The sequence below is a fragment of the Pseudopipra pipra genome, chromosome 17, assembly GCF_036250125.1.
Source record: "Pseudopipra pipra isolate bDixPip1 chromosome 17, bDixPip1.hap1, whole genome shotgun sequence".
Lineage (NCBI taxonomy): Eukaryota > Metazoa > Chordata > Aves > Passeriformes > Pipridae > Pseudopipra > Pseudopipra pipra.
This window is the reverse complement of record NC_087565.1, coordinates 6,027,811-6,048,344: the sequence shown is the minus strand read 5'-3', so window position 1 is coordinate 6,048,344 and position 20,534 is coordinate 6,027,811. Positions and strand designations below refer to the sequence as shown.

At 47.0% G+C, this 20,534-nt stretch overlaps 2 protein-coding genes across 8 annotated transcripts; one reads left to right on the top strand and one right to left on the bottom strand.

The window, feature by feature from the left end:
• The first annotated feature begins 421 nt into the window (after window positions 1-421).
• Window positions 422-12,300, top strand: LSM14B (LSM family member 14B). 7 transcript variants are annotated; one of them, XM_064674076.1, is made up of 10 exons: window positions 422-651; window positions 4,880-5,043; window positions 5,395-5,530; window positions 5,982-6,098; window positions 7,898-8,068; window positions 8,192-8,272; window positions 9,282-9,443; window positions 9,610-9,763; window positions 10,465-10,644; window positions 11,004-12,300. In XM_064674076.1, exons 1-9 carry the CDS (start codon window positions 531-533, stop codon window positions 10,634-10,636), a joined length of 1,278 nt encoding a protein of 425 aa, XP_064530146.1. In that variant the 5' UTR covers window positions 422-530; the 3' UTR covers window positions 10,637-10,644; window positions 11,004-12,300. The 7 variants fall into 7 exon arrangements, with proteins under 7 accessions (XP_064530146.1, XP_064530151.1, XP_064530150.1 ...); XM_064674077.1 differs by having other exon boundaries at window positions 459-651; window positions 8,195-8,272; XM_064674082.1 differs by lacking the exon at window positions 422-651 and adding an exon at window positions 912-1,077.
• A 2,279-nt stretch (window positions 12,301-14,579) lies between these two features.
• Window positions 14,580-20,446, bottom strand: PSMA7 (proteasome 20S subunit alpha 7). Its single transcript, XM_064674090.1, has 7 exons — window positions 20,292-20,446; window positions 18,876-19,002; window positions 17,681-17,805; window positions 16,196-16,318; window positions 15,667-15,786; window positions 15,076-15,138; window positions 14,580-14,807 (listed from the first exon to the last, which is right to left on the bottom strand). The coding sequence occupies exons 1-7, from the start codon at window positions 20,385-20,387 to the stop codon at window positions 14,715-14,717; spliced, it is 747 nt and encodes a 248-aa protein (XP_064530160.1). The 5' UTR covers window positions 20,388-20,446; the 3' UTR covers window positions 14,580-14,714.
• Window positions 20,447-20,534: the final 88 nt, after the last annotated feature.

Sequence of the window (20,534 nt, the reverse complement as noted above, 5' to 3'; positions counted from 1 at the left end):
GGTCGGTGTCACACAAAGGGCAGTGTCACACGGGCAGTGCCACACAAGGGTCGGTGTCACACAGGCAGTGCCACACAAAGGGCAGTGCCACACAAAGGGCAGTGTCACACAAATGGCAGTGTCACACGGGCAGTGCCACGCAAGGGTCGGTGTCTCACTGTCGGTGTCCCAGCTCCCCCCTCCATCCCCTCAGCGGCGGCAGCGCGGGAAGCGCCGCGCGCGCGCCCTAGCCCCGCCCCGCTCTGGCCCCGCCCCGCCCCGCAGCGCACGTGGCACCCTCGCTCGCGCTGGTCACGTGACGCGGGCCCCGGGTGTTCCCCCGCCCCTCCCCGTCTGACCCCGTCTCTCCCGTCTGGTCAATAGCGGGCGGCGCATGCGCGGGCAGCGCACCCCGCCCCCTGCGCCCCCCCTCGGCCCGGCTCCCCCCGCCCTATATAAGGCGCGCGCGGCGGGGTCCCCGCTCCGCAGTGCGCGTGGGCGGCGCGGCGGCTCCGCGCGCCCCTGGGACCCCCCGCGGCCCCGCCGGCGCCATGAGCTCGGGGACCCCCTACATCGGCAGCAAGATCAGCCTCATCTCCAAGGCGCAGATCCGCTATGAGGGCATCCTCTACACCATCGACACCGAGAACTCCACCGTGGCGCTGGCCAAGGGTGAGGCGGGGCCCTGCGGAGGGCGCGGGCGGGCCTAGGCCGGCGCGGGCGGAGGGGACGCGGCGGGGGCCGCCGTGCCCCGAACAATGAGCGCGGCCCGGGGCCCGCCCGCCCCGAGCCCCCGGCGCTGCTGCTCCCCGTGAGTCAGCACTGGCAGGGGCCGCGGCAGAGGGGCGGGCAGGGCCCGGGGTGCTCGCCTCGCACGGGGGGTTCCCGGGGAAAGCGCTGCCGGCAGCGCCGGCTCCCCGTGCCATTGTCGGGGCCGGGGAGGGGACGCTCCCTATCGCCGTGCGGGGCTCGGCTCCGCCGTGCCTGGCTGTATGTCGGGGCTCGGCTCCAGCAGGGCCCAGGCCGGCGCTGGGGAGAGCGGAGTTGGTGTGGATGTGTCTTTGTTCGTGCTGTGATCGATAGCTGGACTCTGCTCAGGTGAGGAGAGTGGGAGCGCTGCGGGGCACCCGCACATGGGTCTGGCCCTGCCGACCTTGCAGGCTCCTCATCGGGGCTTTGCATCTTGTTTCCCTGTAGAAATACTGATCTTTATCTTCTCCTTAAGTGGTGTCATTTGGATCCAGTCGTCACCTGTGCTGGGAACTCCCATCTTTCCTCTGAGCAAAACCTGTCTTGTCTTGTTCAGTCTCTCAAACATGATCTTATTTCTGCGCTGCTTTTTATGTCCAGCTTGGCTACTCCAGCTAACGTGCATCGGCCCTTTCTTTCCCTGAGTTTTGTCCTTCCTTGTGCCGGGAAGTTCACGCGTTCTTCATTGCCTTCAACCACCCATCCGGGTTGTCCACAAAACAAACACCTTTTGTTTTGAAAGGCTGCTTGGTGGCAGGAGACACTGACTTGCCAGATTCACAACTACCCTCAAGGCAGCCTCTGTCGCACTGTTTATCCTGTATAATGATGTTTATGTGATGTTAGGCACTATTTGACACCTATTAGAGTGTATTCTGAAGTTAAAAACGTGAGCTTTCTCAAGTTTGCTTTTGCTCTAGGAGTGCAGCTGTTTATTTAACTGTACAAATGGAGCTGTTTATGTTAGTGCTTTGCTCAAAGTACTTGAGAGGTTGCTGGAAGGATGCAGTTCCTTTCCTGTACGTGCAGGAAGGTCTTCACCTTGACCCAGCAGCAAGTAGAAATGGTTCCTCACATAGTTCTGCCTTACACAGAGCACTTGCTACTTCAGAGCTGAAGTGGTGTGTTTCAAAAGCATGTGTGATTAAAGCGCTTTGTGATGTAAGTGCGTGCTCTGGATAAGATTTCTGGCAGTTCTTGTATTTATTGGTTTCTTAGTGTTCAGTTTTTGATGAACTGGAATGCCTAAGAAGTAGTTCTTACGATAGATGGAGAATATAATTTCTCCCCACTTGAAGTGCTGCTCTATGAACTTCACAGCACAAACCCTGCTTTTCATTTTAGCTCAGAGGGGTTTTTCAAATTTAGAGGCTCTGTACCAAAATTAGGGTCAGAATTATGAAGGCAGCAACAGTGTTGAAGTTGGGAACAGCAGTATCAGCCCTGGGGGGTGGGGGACAGTGGTTTAAAACTCTGAAGGGTTAGAAGAGCCATGAATTACTGACATGCAGTTAAAGTAAAGTAAATTGTTCTTAAGCCCTGGGTGCAATTGCTTAAGGCTTAAACAGCTTCAGTGTGTGACATAAGTGCCACTGTCTTGACTTCTATCATTCCAGTGACATAAAGAAAAATTTAGGTTGAAAGAGACCTCAGGAAGGAATCTCGTTTAGCTCCTCACTCAAAGGCAGGCTAACTTCAATTGATTTATATTTGTTAAATCTTAACACATGCACAGTATCTTAAGTGCTGGAGATTCCATGTGTTAATTAATCACTACCAGAAAGTCATCTGTCTTGTTAGATGCTGAACATAAATTGCAAACAAAGGAAGCTTAGGCCCATTATTGTCCTGTCAGCAGTGAACACCAGAAACTTCCTCCCCCTCCTGTAGAAGTCTGAAGAAATTGGACTGTTTGAGCAAGAAATATCCACGTAAGCTCTGCTTTCCAGACATCCAGTCACTCTTGTTATGCTGCCCCTTCAGAGGTCTAGCTCAACAGCCCCTACATGAGTAGTAACTGCATTGTAAAATACGAGCTGCAGTGGTGTGGGATTGATTTCCTGCTCATCTGTAAGCAATAGTCACTAACTCTGTGGGAGACAGTCCTTCCCACCTCTGCAGGAACTTAAGCTGCACAAAACTGCACTTTGTGCTGTCCCAGAAACAGTTAAACATTTCAGGTGCAGGGACAGGCAAGTTCAACTCCTACAACTCTCTCACATGCCCTCACTGCTGTTTTGTCTACAACGAGGACATGGTTTTCCACCTTTTTAGTTAGAAACCTTGGGACCAGCCAAGTCAGAGGCTGCCTGGAGAGCCTTGGGCTTTGCAGGTCATGTGTTTGTTCATGTGGAAGTTGATGGGCTGATTGTGGTGCTTTCCAAGTTTGCCCTGGGATGCTGCAGTAGTCCCTGGATACCCTTAGCATGTCTTGCCATGAGCTGTGTGCTGTAATAATCTGATCTTGAGCCGGGGTGTCAGTGGTACAGTTCATGTCCAAAAGGCCACAAGCATTTATTTCAGTTTATAATCTGCTTCTAGTTGACTGGGTTACAGCGGTAATATGATCAAACAGCAGCTGGAGATCTAAAATAACTTGGAGAAGTTATTTACCCTAGGAATTCATGGAAGATGGCCATTCAAAGGAAGTGACTGACAGCTTGTCCTTGCACCAGGGAAGATGCCCTTCCTGTTAGGTGCCAGCTGAGGTGCTGTGCAGTGTGGTAGGGACAGTCTGGCACTGACCTGCTCCTTGGGAGCTCACCTACATACTAAGAGGGGTGAAAAGCACTTGCAGCACTAACTGCTGCTTGGGTGGATGCACCACCTGGATCCAGCTGCTCATCTCAGAACAGGACTCTTGAGAATCCCTGCCTACAAGTGCCAACACTCCTAGTAAGTTAGTAGCAGTATGGTGTGCCAGGGACGCTCAGCACACCGGGGTTCAGTGGATCCACTTTTAGTGCCCTTTTTCCAGGGAAGCTGTGGTGTCCCCTGTCATCCACATGGCAGGGCTGTCTGTACTTGTATCATTCCAGCTGTGCACTGGGAGTGGCAGCTGGCTGGCATGTCACCACAGAGTGTGCCATGGCAGGTGCTTGTGAAAGGTCTGTTAAGGATGGAATTTGTAAAGGTACTGCAGGAATTGTGGCATGTCCTGGCAGAGAGGTTTCAGTATTTCTGTGGTAACCTGTTAGAAGCAATTGATGGAACTCCAGTGCAGAATTCTTCCATTGGCAGACAGTGGGCATAAACCAATATGTGCTGGTGTTTATCCAAACTGGCAAGGCCTCATGAAGACAAAGCAGCTAGACTGGTGAACTGGGTGAGCTTCTGTAACTTGGGGCTGAAGTTTCAAGCTTTCACATGTCAGTGTTTAATACAACTATGCCATCTACTTTCCTGTGCCAACAGTCCAGTAAATCAGTCTGACTTCTTCACCATTAATGGCTCAAATTAATTTATGCTTTTACCTGGTAGCTGCCACAGTCAGCTGAAACCTTCTTTCCACTCTAAAGTGTAACATCATTGGTTACTGCCTGCTCAAGTGTCCTGATAGCTGGGACTCAGTAAAGCCTCCCCAGGCACTGAGGTTTTAGATTTATCACTAAAAACTTGCTTTATAGTCATATTAATCATAAAAATGGTGACATGGAGTAGAGAGGGAATTTTAATCATTGATAAAACTTTATCTGCATAATAAATATATGAAAACAAAGGTGCAAATTTGAGCTCTAAAGCCTTCTAAGATTTCCCCCTGCTGCTTTAGGGGCCTCTCCCCTGGTGTGTTGCAGTTGTCTGGAGCTGAATGCCTGCATGAGACAGGTGCTGGGGAGGGAAGGGGAGTATGGCAGTACAGCACTGTGAGTGAGTCCTTGGGTGTGGAGTAGGATTCTTCACTCCAGCTGGTCTATGGTCTTTACCTTCACAGCTTGATGTAAACAAAACTGTTTATGCAGACTGCTGAAAAAGTTGGCATTTGAGGGAACAGATGTTGGAAAGGGAGATTCAGGGTTCTGGAGGTAACCTTTGTTGTTGTTGTTTTTACACTTGGCAAGTGTTACAGGAGTACTTTTTAATTGCATAAATCTTAACTTGCTCAGTGCTGCAGTGGTAACCCTGCACTAACAGTCGTTTCCCAATGCTCCAGTGCGATCCTTCGGTACCGAGGACCGGCCCACAGACAGACCGGCTCCTCCGAGAGAAGAAATCTATGAATACATTATTTTTCGAGGAAGTGACATCAAAGACATCACTGTCTGTGAACCTCCAAAAGCTCAGCATACTCTGCCACAAGATCCTGCCATTGTCCAAGTAAGTTAGCCCAAAGCGTTGCTATAAAGCTGTGATAAAACATTGGTGTTGGAGGACTGGATTTTGGTGAAAACTTATAAAAATGAAGGCCAGTCAGTGTCTCCAGGAATCTTCAGATTGTTTGAAGCATCCTGAATTTTGTTGTAATGTTTAAAATAGCAGCAGCATTAAAGACTTCAGTCAACAAAAGCCAGAACTAGCTGAGAATGCAGGAAAATCATAAAGAGGTAAACTAACCCTTCTGAGCATTTGCTTAAGCTTTAGTATTGCTGTACGTGAAGTAGAGAATCACTGCCAAAGCAAGTTGACTTCTGGACACTGTAAATGGAAATGTACTTTGTCTTGTTACAGTCTTCACTGGGCTCTGCCTCTACATCATCCTTTCAGCCACATGTGCCTTACAGCCCGTTTAGAGGTATGCCACCTTACAGCCAGCTTGCTGCCACCTCTTTGCTTAGCCAGCAGTATGCAGCTTCCTTAGGTTTAGGTAAGTAACAACTTTACTTGCTAGAATAAAGGTTCAGTCCTTGTAATGCACCTACTGTGAAAACAACAGTGACTTATACCCTACTCCTTGCCAAGTGTCAGGCTGTGAATAAGTAGTTAACTTTGTGCAATGATTGTACTACAAGGAGGCCTGTGTTTCACTTACACGTGCACACACACATGCACAGGAAAGAAACAAAATAAATAGCTCAAGTTTCTTTCTGAAAGTAATGTGAATACCTAACAGTTGAGGCCAGTTCATTTTTAATCTGACACACCTTACGTGTGCATCACATGTAAAAAGAACTTGTATTCCCAGAGAGGACTGTAAATAAGCTGCTCTGGTCCTGTTCTAGAGATTCTTGTACCTCTTTCCAAGTCCTTCAGATGTTTCACTACCTAGTATCTTATCCATATATCTTTGCTCTCTCTTCTTCCCTCTATCTCTTCAGAGAAATTGGTAAGCCCTCCAGCATCAGCAGCTGCTTCCAGCCCTAGTTCTTCTCCGTCTCCACAACCTGTTTCAGAGCCTGACATGTCTTCAGAGCCCCATCAGCTCTCTTCCAAGGGTAACAGCAGTTTGAGGACTCCAAATATTTGGAAGAACTGCATGGCACTTGCAAACACTGTTCTTGTTAACCCCTCCTAGAATGATGGTGCTTATATGGGTAATGCCAGTAGAACTAGTTCTCAGCTTTTTTTGCCTTCCATTACATGAAGTATTACTCCTCCTGTCCTAGAATTACCAATTAGAGAGACAGGAGAAAGGAAAAATCCATGACAGTGGATCCTCTTGTGTAAGTATCAGGAGAGGGGTGAAGTTTAGTGATGTTAGTGTGCTGCATCCTGTCCAGGAACACGTGTCACCATAGGGATTGGGTGAGGAATGAATTAACCTTTCCTGGAAAGACAAGCACACTGCTTAAATTGTGGGTGGTCTTGTGGTTAGAGACCCAGGTGGTTTGAAAATTCAGGAGTATTTCTGTGACTGAGGAAACATCAGGATAGATTTCCTGCATGATGGGGCATTGTACCTTGTCCACACTCCTAGTTAGTAAAGCATGACTAACAGTAAGCAATTCCTGAGTCCTGGGTAGCTGAGATAACAGTTCTGGGTGCTTGCTTCTGAGTGTAAAACATTTAAAGGAGGCTGAGTAGAAATACTAGACTGACCATCCTCAGAGCAGAGAGACCAGGTGCAGCCTGCATTTAAACATGGTAATTAGTTTCATCTGTTTTTAGCTTAAGCATGTATGCTTGTGTTGGCATGAAGCTTTTTACTTGCTCTCTGGTTTTGGCCATCTATCCGTTTCTCAGTATTCTGGCTAAACTTTGAAACTTTGTCATGTTAAACTTGCACACCAGCTTTGTCCTGCTGAATAATCCTTAGGATATGTCTGTCTTCCTTGCAAGTTTTCCAGGTGTACATTAACTGGGAACCTGCATGATGTAACCTACTGGGTATATCTCATGTGGACTTGGGTGACCCAGAAGTGTCAGTGGCTTGGTTTGTGTGTACTCTTCAGCTTTTCACTTTTCTTGCTCTTTTAATATATTCAGTTAAACTTTGCTTCCAAGCGGTTCTTATGCATAATTACATAAACCTGTAGTACTCCAAACCTTCTAATTAAACCTAGAATGCAGTGTTTCTTCTGAGTACTGAAGACTGTCACTTTTTAATATAATTGGTGTAAGGTATACCAAACCATGAAAAGTATTTACATGTTTTGTAGTGTGAATAAATAAGCCTGGATGGAAGAGCAACAGAAGTCTTGGTAACACTTTGGCCTTGACCAAGAAGGAATTTAAAAGGGTAACTTTGAGATCCTGGTCTGGTTTCAGGTTTTCTTTGTCTGAAAGCTCTAACAATAAGCAATGAATTTGAAGAACCTCTAAAAGCAGCTTACAAAAGGGGATATAGCTGAGGTGCTTAAGTGTTTGCTGCAAGACTTTTTTGACAAAGTGGGGAACTTGCTTGAACAGTTTCAAAATGATGGCTTTTTGTTTCAGATTTAACTGTTATCATATAAAGTACAATCCTGCATAACCAAGGATACACCTAGAAATTATATTTTGGTATAAACTGTCTGAGAGACTGACCTGGCTTGGTTATCTGATGTTTGTCTAACTTGGTTTAAGAAATAAAGGGGTAGATTTCCTGGTACTAAGGCTCTGGATTTGAGAGCCATGACTTGTGTGGCAGTGGTGCCTTACCTAGAGTATGTGGCACTGAAACTTAGCCTGTAATGATTCACACTCAAGGCTTTGAGTAATTCTTGACCAAACTGTTTCTCCATAGAAGTGGGCAGGGTTTGAGTGGTGTTGGCACGTTTTCCAAGAGGCACTTAGTCACTGGGATTTTTTCCAGGTGCTGGCTTTCCTTCTGTTCACCCAGTCCGCAAAAGCCCCATGGTGGAACAGGCTGTTCAGACCGGCCCAGTGGACAGTGTGAATTCCCCAAAGCTGCCCCCAGTGAAGGTGACTCCGGGGATCCCGCGCGGTGCCCGGCAGGTTCCGCCGGCCAACAGCAAGGCGAGCGGTACGTGAGCACCACCTCAGCTCTGAGGGCTGGATCGTGGCATCCTGCAGAGGTGCACTGCAGGACTGAGCTGGTTTGGGTTTGTTCTCCTGCTCCTTTATTAAGTTTATCCTTCTTGTTTAGTAGATACAGTTCAGGCAACACCTGTGCAAACCCAAGGACAGGTGAATGATGAGAACAGAAGACCTCAAAGGAGAAGATCGGGTAGGTTAAGCTGCCACTGAACAGTCATGTTATCATCTAAAGGCAAGTGGTGTTAACTTCAGGGAAGGATTATCTGACAGAAGACTGAGAGCAAAATAAAGCTTGATAAGGCTTTGGGTATCCAGAGATGCTTCCTTAACAAAACAAGTTCTGGAGTGTTCAGAAGTTCAGAGTGTTTCAGGGACAGAATTCTAGCGGTCTTTCTAGAAAACTGAAGTTATGTTGTAAAAATCGATGCTGTGAGTTGGCAGCAGCAACTGGATTTCTCTGAAACCTCAAGTATTTTTACTGGAAAGGCCAGTCTTGTTTAAGACTTTCCGGAGTTTTTATAACAGGGAGGAACTATGGAGCTCTCACTTCCATGGAGCAGAGATCTTATCTCACAATGGCAGTTTAAGCACAGGTCAGAAGAAAGTGAAATTCAAGGAGATGTTTCTGCCCAAGCAAAATGAGAAAAGACAGGAAACAAAACTTCAGACTCTCAGGTCTTCAAACTAATTTGTGTGTAGAACAGTTTATAGCTTTTCCTAAAAGGAGTGGATAGTGTTTCAGTTGGAAACCAGAAGTACAAGCTCCCTTTGTGGGTAGATGAGTCTTGGGTGAATTTTCTGAAAGCTCCTCCTTTTTGCCATCATGACAAGTTTGTAGGCTGGTTACAGTGCTGTGCTTGCAGGTGAAAGGCAGACAAGAAAGATAGTTTTCCCCACTTCCCTCAGATTTTCCTGCTGTAATAGCTGTCCTGACTTCCTCTCTGTGCTCTGGAAGGAGAGTCAGGTGCACTCTGTCTTAATGGTAAGACTGACATCCAGGAATGCTGCTCAGAAAGTTAAAGTGTTGCTGTAATATGTCTTCTACAGCCAAATTCAGAAGTTGCTTTCAAAGAGGTGTGGCCTAACCACAGGACTGGAAGCCAGAAACTCCTGAGTTCTATCCCTGGTTTCCTCTGGTCTTGAGCAAGTCATGTAACCTCCCTGTGCGTTACCCAGTGTTTAAACTCTCCTGCTTTCAGGAAACAGGAGAACCAGAAACCGTTCTAGAGGACAAAACAGACCAACTACTGTGAAGGAAAATACAATAAAGTTTGAAGGTGACTTTGACTTTGAAAGTGCAAATGCACAATTCAACAGAGAGGAACTTGATAAAGAATTCAAGAAGAAACTAAACTTTAAAGGTTTGTGTCTTCATTAAATATGAATTGCTGAGATAGTAAACACTGCATAGACAAACTCATTCTGAGAAACTGCATGATTACATCTCAAATCTTGTTTGAGGGAGCAAGAGAACAGATGGCTCTGCAGTGTGCCTCAAGGAAGTGTAATACATTTCATTATCTTCAGATGACAAAGCAGAGACGGGGGAAGAAAAAGGGGACCCTGGAGTGGCAACCCAAAACAATGATGGTAATGCAGAGGAGGATCTGCTGGGGCCCAACTGCTATTATGATAAATCCAAGTCTTTCTTTGACAACATTTCTTCAGAACTGAAGTCGAGGTGAGTGTTTTCTAAAGGCTTGGTTTTTAAATGGAATTTTAGGCATAAAATTCTAAACATAATCTATGTGACATGGTTTAAAAGTATTTAAAATTTTCAGAATGCAAGAAATTCAGCAAAACAGGATTTAAAAGGGAGTATTGCCGTGCATTTGGTGGCTCACAAGTAATCCTAACCAGCCTTCATGCAATGGGAGCAAACAAAAAGCATTTCAGCTCATAATGATGCACTTGCCTAAACGATGATACAGGAATTTCCAGTTTTGTTTCCCAGTACTGACTTTGAACCCATTGATTTTAAACAAATTCCTTATCTGGTTCGTGGGAGAGGAGGCATCAGGGTCATGCTGTGCTGAAGGTGCAGCTGGCAGACAGGAGTGAGCTAAGCCTGGAGCTGGGGCAGGGAGGAGGTCAGGTCTGGCTGTGGAAATGCATTAAGTTAAATGTTGGGAATATGAAGGGAAAGCTTCAGCTTTCACTGCTGACACTGATGTTATCAAGTGCCTGGAGAAGTCAGACATCCCTTCAGTGTCAGCACGAGGGATTCCCTTGGCAGTGTTTCTGCAGGGGGCTTGAATGTGTGTGCTGCAGCTGGCTCTTGTTGCAACTCAGCTCAACAAAACTGGGGAGTTGAGGCTTCCTGGCTAAGTGAGCTGGTGGCTCTTGAATGTTTGTGTTGAACCTGAACACAGCCTTGTTCAGTTCCAGGCGCACCACGTGGGCTGAGGAAAGGAAGCTCAATACAGAGACGTTCGGAGTGTCTGGACGGTTCCTTCGTGGCCGCAGCTTTCGAGGTGGATTTCGAGGTGGAAGGGGGAGTGGAGCAGCGAGGAGAAACCAAACCACTCACAGAGCTGGTACTGGCAGAGTGTAACTTCAGAGGCAAGTGCTCTAGCAAGAGTAAATACTGTCTCTGAGCCAGGTTTGTCTCTTATTCCTTACCTGAACTGTCTGTGCAGCCTCTTTTGCTCTCCAGTCTCGTGGATATATCAAGAATTGTTCCTTACTGGATCTGATTGATCTTTCTGAGGAGGATAGGAGTGATTTAACCTGGTGTTTAACATGCTGATTGTGCTGTTGATTTCTTGGGCTCACCTGTCTGAGAAAGCAGGAGCTGCTTGAGCTGATCCTTTCTAGCTAAGCATTTCATTTGATACAGGGGTGTGAGTTTTGCTGCTTTTATTTCTCTTGGGAGAAGATCTCCATGATATCAAATCTAATTCTACCTCTTTTCCAAATAGGTTTGAACATCTCTCCTGAGAGGGTGAAACTGTACATAGAAAGAAAACAACCAACTGCTGCACTAACGTGGGAAAATGGTTCATATTGTTTACTGTCTCAGCTCAAGTGACAGAACTTCATGTACTACTGCTTATATTCTGGACTTATTTTTGGACCAGCAACAGTCAGCTGGAATATTCTTTGGAAGAGGGAATGTGTTCAGGGGTACCTTCTTCAGGGTGTCTTTTTTTTTTTGTGTGTGTGTGTATTTTTTAAGTGCATACTAACTTACACAGTTCTTCTTTCTGGGTCTCTCAAAGGCTGCTGTAGTCTAAGCTCAAAGTCAGACTCCTTTTCTGAACCCTGGAGAAGATAAATCATGTTGTTTTAACACGGAACCAAAGCTCACTCAAAATAAACCAGCTACAATTCGTTTTGTTCTGAGTAACCAAATGGATTCTTTGGTGCTGCTGGTCTCACAGTTCTTGGCAGCAGGTGTGAAGCAGCACTTGGTATCTGAAGGAATGAATTCCTGGTGCTGAGGAGTTGTGTATATTGTCACTTGGGAATACTGGAGTGTTGATCATGTAGTAGTGTAACTGACTGTACAGCTGTTTGTGGGCTGGTGCTGGGCTGGAGGTACTGCAGAACCGAGGCTTTCCCTCGAGCTGAAGGGGGTTGGGAATGCCTCGGGGGCTTGGAGCTCCTGGATGGAGCATGGGGATAGTGTGTGGGACGGGAGCAGTGAGTGTCCCCTCGTGTGCTCAGTGCAGAGTTTTTGGCAGTGGAGACCCAAAGCTCTGACCCGTTGCCTCGGTTTGTACCTCGCTGGAGGCAGCACCAAATGCAAACAGTTCTCTGTACTCTAGTAGACTGTGGTGGAACACTTTGGAATGTTTTCATTCAGCTAGGGATGGAAGTCCATTATAATGAAGCTTAACAGATGGGCATGTTTAATTTCTTTCCTCTATACCCCCATACTGTAAATAGTTTAGTTGTTTTTTCTTTTGTTTTTAAAAATCTGTATGTGGGGAGAGGGCTGGGAGGGAGGGCTTACCTTTGTTTGCATGATTAAGTGGGTTAAATTGCTATAGGCATGTGTCCCGTTTTTGGTTGGTAGGGAATTTTGTTGAAAAAGCACCTTGATGACTGAACCCCTTACATAGCTCGAGTTTTTTAGTTATGCATTGACCTAGGTTACTGTAAAAGCTTGGATTTATTTTTGTAGGACTTTATTGCTAAGAATTAGAACATAGCAGTGGGGCTGCTCTTTGGAGTAATGTAAATTGTAATTATAATAAACATGTAAATGTTTAATGTTTCCCTCCACCTCTGTTCTGTGCATAGCTCGGTAACATCACTCCCTCCAACTTGCCGGGTGCCTGTCCTTGGGGCTCTGTGCCAAGCTGGAGAAAACCTGGCTGCAGAGCTCTGGCAAGCCTGGGAAGTGCTACACAGCACTGGAAAAGGGCTCAAAACACCCAAATCCAGGCACTGCTCCTTGTTAATGTTGCCCTGGTTCCTGTGCTGGGGGATCAGCTTAATGAGGGTTCTGTTACCCCAGCCTGTGTGGAGCTGAGTCCCTGGGCTGCTGGGGCTCACCTGGAGCCTGCTGCAAGTGCAGTGCTGCTGCTGCAGGACCTGGGCTCAGCTGTGAAACAAGGGGTGCTGAAGGGGCTCTGGAGCTGCTGAGAGCCTCTGCTTTCTCTGCTGCTGAAGCAGCCAGTGTGGCTCCAAGTGTGGAGATGGAATCGTGCTGCCAGTCCATTGCCCTGCCAGAGGTGGCTGAGGCAAACTGAGAAATCATTGCTCCTGTGTAATCACCATGTAACTGTGCCTTTTTATTTGAATGGCAGCAATTCCCGTGTTTCCACAGGAAAGCCTCAGATCCCAGGCGTAAGACACGTCATTGTTACTGACATTGCTGAAGTTTGTGTCCTATGGATGGATGTGTTCCAGCCTCTGAACCCAGTGTCCTGCTGTCTGGGAGCAGTGAGGGAATGGGTTGCTGTGGCTCAGCCCCAGTGCTTGTTACCCCTGAGCCTTTCTCCCCAGGAGCACTCATCCCTGTTGAAGGCTGCTCTGGGGGCTCGGCTGCAGCCCTGTGGGGTTCCCCAGGGAGGATTCCCAATGAGAGGAATGATTGTGGTGACTTGTACAAGGAATCAAATGCAGCTTTTTTTAACTTCAAAGTTCCAGTCCAAGGGCTGATGAACAAAGTGACACAGTATTCCAGCATCTCACTTTCTCCAGCTGATGTGGTCTAACGCTTCCCTGAGCAGTAGCAGGGCTGCTGCTTCCCTGTCCTTGACTCCTGCAGGATCCTCTGCCTACACTTTGCTCTGCAGCCTCTCTGTAAACAGCTCAGTGGTGTGAGAGCCCAGGGATTGTGTGAGTGCTGCTGCAGGTTTGTGTTTGCTGCCTTTGGCTCCTCCAGTCCTTGAGCTGCCTCTCGCAGGCTCCTGGGCCACGTTCAGTCCTTGCTGTGCCTGCTGCCAGCTGGGTCCTGTTCTGACCCTGCCAAACCCTGCCTGCAGGAAGAGCCTCAGCTCCCAGCTGGCCCCTTCCTCCCTCCTCAGTGCCACTGAGGTCCCTGTACTCAGAGAATCCTCCTGACCAGTCCTCCCACAGCCCAGAGGTGGTGGCAGCTGATGAACCTGCTGGAAAGAGCTCAGTGACCAGAGCTGGGCAGTGGAGATGCCACAATGCAAACACCTGCCTGAAATAAAATTCCCTGTTCCCAGTCACATCTCTTCTGGGCTGGTTATACAGCATCTCAGTAAACAGCTGCCACCTCACACCTTCACATTTATCCAGAGCATATGCCATTATATATGTGAATGGCTGCAGAACAGATCCTGCCTCAAGAGCAATGTGGTTTCAGTGCACAGCAGCAGGTCCCTGCAGCCCTGCTCACACAACCACTGGGACTGGGAACAATCATGAAAAAAGAGCTAAAACCAAGTCCAGGTGTAAGGGGTAGAGAGGAAGTATGTGAAGGCAAAAATGAAAGGAGTAGAGCTTTGTGGTTCAGCTCTGTTGTATGTAACAGTGGGTGTAGTTCTTTAGTTCCCGGTGTATGAATCCCCTCGTGGGCAATCACAACAGCAATGCTTTATTCTGACCCACACCAGCCATGCACAGTTGATGGAAGCACCAAGTCATGCAATTCTGCCCTGGGGATGTGCCTGCAGCAGTGGCTTCTCCTGCTGACTCCCAAAACACAGCCCCACCATCTCTGTCCCATCCTTCAGCAGTAAAACACACACCTGCTGTCACAGGCTGCTGCAAGGCCTGTGTCCAGACTCAGCCCTTTCACCTTGATGCCATTTGGGCTTTTTCTTCCCTAACTCCTTATTAGTTCTGTCAAGACCATAACACAACCCTCAAGACAGCTGCTTAAAAAAACATAAAGGGAGACGCTGAGAACTGAGACAGTGTGGAAAAGATCCATTAAACAAAGTGAAGTGTCCAGGGAAAAACATGCAAGCAAAGTCTCTGTCCTTTAATGGGTCACTGCTGCTGTTCTGTAGCCAAGCAAATCATCCTGGGTAATTAAAATCCAAGGAACAGACAGATTTTTTTTAAATAACAGCTTTAAAAAAAAATCAGTAGGTTTATTGTAGGTCTCAAGAGGGCACAGTATGAGTAAGTGCAATGCCTACATGTCTATACAGAAAAACCCATCACTCGAATTAAAAACAAGCAGCTAAGCGGTTGCATTTCATTCATCATGATGTTTTCTTTTGTTTTTTCTTTTCGTTTTCTTCCTTTTCCTTTTCAATTTCAGCAACATACTTCTCAATTTCTTCAGGGTTTAGGATCTAAAAGAGAAACACAGGTGACCCTCAAGATACCAATAAACTTAGAGGCATTTATGGAAGCGATTCTAGTTCTGCGATGGGAAGAACGTTAACTGTTTACCCGGAGGCAGGTACCTGCTGCAGACACAACAACATTCCTTGGCCACTAAGAATAAACTGAAGTATCTGTCAGTGCAGAATATGAGATTAAGGGCTGGGAGTTAAGGCAGATCAACAAGGACAGTATCAGAGGCAGGCTCAAAGGGAGAGAAGCAAACAAAGGCCTTACCTTCAGCGGCTGCTCCCGTCGCATGACTGCCAGCTCGATGTTCTTCCCACCAGACTGCACCACCTGAGAGGCACAGGGAGGCATTAGCAGCATGGCCAGTAATTCATTCCAACAAAGCCCTTTCAGGTCTCCTTGGAAGGAGGACAGATATGGATGGGGAGTATTTCACTCCTTAGCTCTAAGCTCTTGATGCCAGCAGCAGTGTGACTCTCAAAACACGAGGGTCTTCACGCTGGTGCCAGTGCCCTCAGTGGCTGGAGAACACCAGAACACCTCAGCCCACCACCTGACCTGGGATATTTTCTATACCTTATAATATTTAGTGTGTGGTTTCACACATCTTTGGTGCCCAGAATTGAAGTCTGTTTTCCTCCTCAGAACTGCTGGTAAGTTCTTCTGTGTAAACTATGGATAGTGTTACGCCAGATATTCTGAACCTTGAATTTAATTCCACACCCACAGCAAACAGCTCTCACAGATCCTTTGCAGTACTTCCCTGGGACAGCCACGAAGATTTTCCCATATTCACATGTAAGAAGTGAATCTGGACACCCAGTGAAAAGCCACACAAGGGATGTGAAGGAGCCTCACCTCGAGAAGAGCCTTGATGACAAGTTTAATAGTCAGATCATCCGTTTCAATGGCCTCATCAGTGTAGTTCTTCTCCAGGAACTCACGCACAGATTTGGCTCCTCTGCCAATGGCATTAGCCTGGAAACATTAAGGGGAAAAAGACAATGAATGGGATTTTAGAGATTTCATTTATAGTATAAGCAAGAAATACAAGTTGTACAATTACATAATCTGAAGCCGTTTTGTGATCACAGTGTATTTTTCAGGAGGCTGAACATCTTGCTTCCCTCATGTCAAACACAAAGAGAGTTGTCACACACAGGTAGGTTGGTTTTGGGTTTTTTTTTGGGAAGCAGGAAAAGGTTTCCCAAGGAAAGCTGAACTGCAGACTGCAACTCTCAGTACATTTGATCATTAAGGGTTTTTGCAGCTGTGAGCCAGTACCATCTGGCCAGCAAGATCTCCTTTCTACACCAGTCCCTCTTTAAAGGGAACATTAAGTCACAAATATTTCATCCCACGTCTACAAGAGACTGAACCAACTCACCTTCCAAGCATGGTATGTGCCAGAGGGGTCGGTCTGGTACAGCCGTGGGGTCCCATCAAAGTCAAAGCCCACGATGAGGGCAGAGATCCCGAAGGGCCTGCGGCCATTGCTCTGCGTGTACCTCTGAGCAGGAAGGACAGACACTCACTCAGAAGCAGTTCTGAAAACATTTCTAGAGTGCAAAGCAGACACTGGAGAAGTCACAACCAGAAATACTTTTAGCTGGCTCTCTTACCAATCTCCCTGTTAAAGGCAGGACTTTTTACCTCACAGAACCTTAAGGGGAGCAAGTGAGGGGTGGTTCCTGTCCAGCCCCTGTTCCCACCCCTGGTGACAGCTACCAGAACCATCTCCCCGGCTGCTGGGTGGTGCTGAGACAGCCAGAGCCACTTCTGCAAGTCCTGCTGTGACACAAGCATGCTTAGGAAGCCAAAAGAAAGGATGAGGACACCTGAACACAAAGGCAGTTTTCACCAACAAGTTGCGACAATTCCATGCAGGGCAGCTCCGTGGCTGTACGGAGGTTACACTGGAGCCTGTGGCACAGCACTCCTGTGACACTGTCAGCAAAGTCACTGCCACGTCACACACCAGAAGCAGGAGGGCTGACCTGCAGCACTGTGGCAGCAGGAACTGGGCCAAGTGTGTGTTTGTAACAGTTTGAGAGAAATGGTGGATGTGCCAGAACAAAGACACAAATGTGAGATTTACTGTAAAGGAACAAAGTGAAACTTTGGGAAGTGGTGCCCTGCTCTGGCAGACCAGTGATTATTACAAGAATCACACTATTACCATCACCACTGTACCAGCACATGGCTGTGCATAAGTAAATTAGATTTTATCTAATCCCCACTAGTGGCTGAAAATCAGTTTAATACACTGGCAAATAAATCATTTTCTCACAGAATGCAGCTGGGCATATTTTGACACTGCAATTCATTTTAAATTCATGAATATCAAATGTAAAACAATTTAAGTACTGCACCAATTTGCTCCCCTCTTGCCCCTCCCTGCAATGGCTTAGCAGGAGGAAAAACTCCAGGGAGCCATGAAAAGGTTTGACAGTAACCCAGTCCCACTGTTCTGGGAGTGAACTGGAGATGAGCAGAGTGTTTCTGATGACATAACACAAGTAGCTGTGCTCTCCTTACAAACACTAATGAATTTCTTTATCTTGGGACGAACAAACCCCCAAAACCACACAGCACTCAATCCTTCTCTTCTATTGCTACAAGACCCATTCCCAATAAACATCCACAATGTGTTTTTTTGTGCTCATTTTTACCAGGTGAGTAGAATGAGGCCAGGACAGACATTGTACACACTTAGTCTGAAGTGTCAGATATTACACACGTTATAAACTACACATTACACGTACAAGTTGTATATTATGCATAACATCAGCTAACTTCACAATTACACATAACATCTGTAACACAACAGGCCAGGACACATTTTTAAGCACTTCTGTGCAGGCCAAAGTACCTGTTTGAGGCTGGCAATGTAGCGTGTGATGTACTCCACGGTGACAGGGTCCTCCACGGTGAGCCTGTGGCTCTGACACTCCACACGGGCTCTGTTTATGACTATCCTGGCATCAGCTGTCAGCCCTGGAACAACGGCACGTCCTCAGAGTCATGAAACAACCCCGTAACACAACCAGTCTGGCCCCACAAGGCCCATGGGGTCAGTGAAAACAGCAAAGGAGAGCTCACACTCTCAGGTTTGCTAGGCAGGAGCACTTGTAAGGCAACAGAAAGTGGCTGATGTACCAAAATAACTACAGGACTCAGTTTACAGCTTCCACGTTTGAGTTAGAAGATGCACATAATTCTGACCCAATGGGAATATTACTGACAGCATTCCATATCCCAGCAAATCAGCAACCTCCATTCTCACACACATTTATTCCTCAGGCAGTCCCCCATCAGCCAGTTTTATCTGCTCAGCAAATCTTGTCTAGTTGACAAGGCTACAGCAGCACAATGCTAGCTGATAAAAAGGAGCTAACATTGAAAAAACATTAAAAAGAAACTTATTTCTTATTTTACTTTTTAGCTAATGCTGCCATTTTCAATTTACAGCCTTGTTTTTATTAGAGAACTTTTACTCAAGTTTGTGACACCCCCCCTGCACATATCCCAGCCCTTGGCTAAGGCAGCAGGGCAGGGGAAGGAGCTGAGCCTCTCACTCCTGCACAATAAACCTAAACCCCGTTGTTTTACTCAGTTAAATCAGATCTTCCCTTAAAAGTATTACTAACACAAAGAGTCTAAACTACTTGAAGAGAAACCTCCTGAAACACATTTTCTCTCAATCTATGTTTTTTTTTAAATTTTCAGACCTCCTGTTTCAGCTTTGAACAATGGAATTCAAGGCATGTGGAACAGGAGGAATGTGGAACTAGAATATTTATGCTTCAAATCCAGAGCTGTTCATGCAGAAGAAGTCTTCTGAACTAAAACAGAGGAGCTTTTACTTTGGTTTATGCATTTCCTGTCATCAGATAATTGCCAGCCTCTATCCATACACCAGGCTACTTTTATAATTAGGAACCGTGGAAATAAACTGCTTCTTACAGTCCTTGGCCAGTTATGCCCAGTATTTTATATTCTTAGAATCCACAAACACACCCAAAGGTGCCCCAATAAGTGCCAAAAACCCTGAAGGGACCATTTACCTGCAAAAGCCATGCAGACATTGTCATCCAGAGCACAGATTTTCCGTACAGTTCTTTCATCCTGGAGTTTCGCCACAGACTTCTTCTCCACACCAAGGACAACAATATCCTTCCCTCTTACTCCAACCTTCAATGCATGAAAAGAAGAAGTAAAAGGAGTCAAGCAGGTCCAGAAATCCCAGTAGGCTTTACCTAAATGAGTAGTAAATACCCAACACAAATCCCCCACTGTAACCAAGGCAGGATTTAATTTCCCATTCATTGCCTCAACCAGGAGGCAGAACTGATGTAACAAATATTGCACTGGATTTCAGGGTGCAATTTCATCATCAGTTTATACCAATTTAAATCCCTGTGACTCCCAAGAGGTATGTTCCAACTCTCCTCCCCAACTCCACCATCAGTGTTTCCACAGCCACAGTACCAGGACCAACAAGGAAAATCCCACCAGTCCAGTGGCACAGCTCAACTCAGAGCCCAAACCACTGAACATCAGATGAAATAGCACCTGTAGCTGCCTGTCAGTAGCTGCCCTAATGTCCTAATTTATACTTTGAATATACCTTTTGCAACACCACGGAAGAAGAAAACCGCCTCACCTTTCACTCTCACTCCCACTGTTTCTCATAAGATTACAGGAATAATTTTTTCTTATGGCCCTACTGTCAGCATGTTACAGATGTTTCCAAAAACATTAAGCTCAACAAGAGACAAGACAGAAGTGGGTTATACTGGATGTCGGTTCCACTTTTAAAGTATTTTTAATTCGTGGGAAAGGAAAGAAGAGCCTGTTTGGCACTAAGTCTTGTTAGATTCATTCCCATCCCAAAGGTGGTACGTTTGCTTTTTGCTGTTGGAAATTAATACTTATTAGAATTAAAAATACAATTATTACTTGTTACAATTACAAGTTGTTATTAATAATACAATTATTATTACAATATATTGAAATTATTAATATAATGTCATTTGCAAATTAATACTTTTTTTCTTCTCCCCCAGATGAAATAAAACTTCCACTGAGCAAAAGCTTGGGACAAGTGGAAACTGCGAGGCAGAAAAGTACTTCTGCTTGCCTTTACCGACATGCTTCCCAATCCACTGGGAATCTGCATCGTGAACAAGCACAAAGCACCACTATTTTCACCACATACAGATCAACACAGGAGAGGATCCCTAGAGGCCTGTCAGGGCTCCTGAGCCCCACACACCGCGGAGGAGGTAGCGATGGGCTGTAAGGCAGCTCCATATGCGGTATCCAGCCCGATGGACCGCAGGAATGTCACTGAGAGCCGGTCCCGCTCCAGCGCCGCCCGGGCCCGCATGCCCGGGGCCCGCCAGGCCGGCAGCGCAGCGCGGCACAGGCCCCGCCGCGGGCCCCGCTCACCCGCCGCCCCGCAACCCGCGCTGACTCACCGCGGTGGAGCCCTTCTTCACGGCCTCCTGCGCGTACTCCACCTGGAAAAGGTGGCCGTCCGGGGAGAAGACGGTGATGGCGCGGTCGTAGCTCATGGCTCCGGCAGAACCCGCACCGTCATGCGGGAGGGCCGGGGGCGGGGCCGCGCGCCCCCGCCCTGCGCCCCCGCTACGCTCTCGGCGTACGCACTCTGCGTCCCCGCCACGCTCTCGGCGTACGCACTCTGCGTCCCCGCCACGCTC

Coding starts and splice junctions, on each gene's coding strand:
- PSMA7 (XM_064674090.1), bottom strand. CDS start 20,387: ATGAGCTACGACCGCGCCATCACCGTCTTCTCCCCGGACGGCCACCTT. Junction 15,787..16,195: donor GCACATACCATGCTTGGAAG/GTGAGTTGGTTC, acceptor TAATGTTTCCAG/GCTAATGCCATTGGCAGAGG. Junction 14,808..15,075: donor GACGGGAGCAGCCGCTGAAG/GTAAGGCCTTTG, acceptor TTTCTCTTTTAG/ATCCTAAACCCTGAAGAAAT.
- LSM14B (XM_064674076.1), top strand. CDS start 531: ATGAGCTCGGGGACCCCCTACATCGGCAGCAAGATCAGCCTCATCTCC. Junction 5,531..5,981: donor TGCAGCTTCCTTAGGTTTAG/GTAAGTAACAAC, acceptor CTATCTCTTCAG/AGAAATTGGTAAGCCCTCCA. Junction 6,099..7,897: donor CCATCAGCTCTCTTCCAAGG/GTAACAGCAGTT, acceptor GATTTTTTCCAG/GTGCTGGCTTTCCTTCTGTT.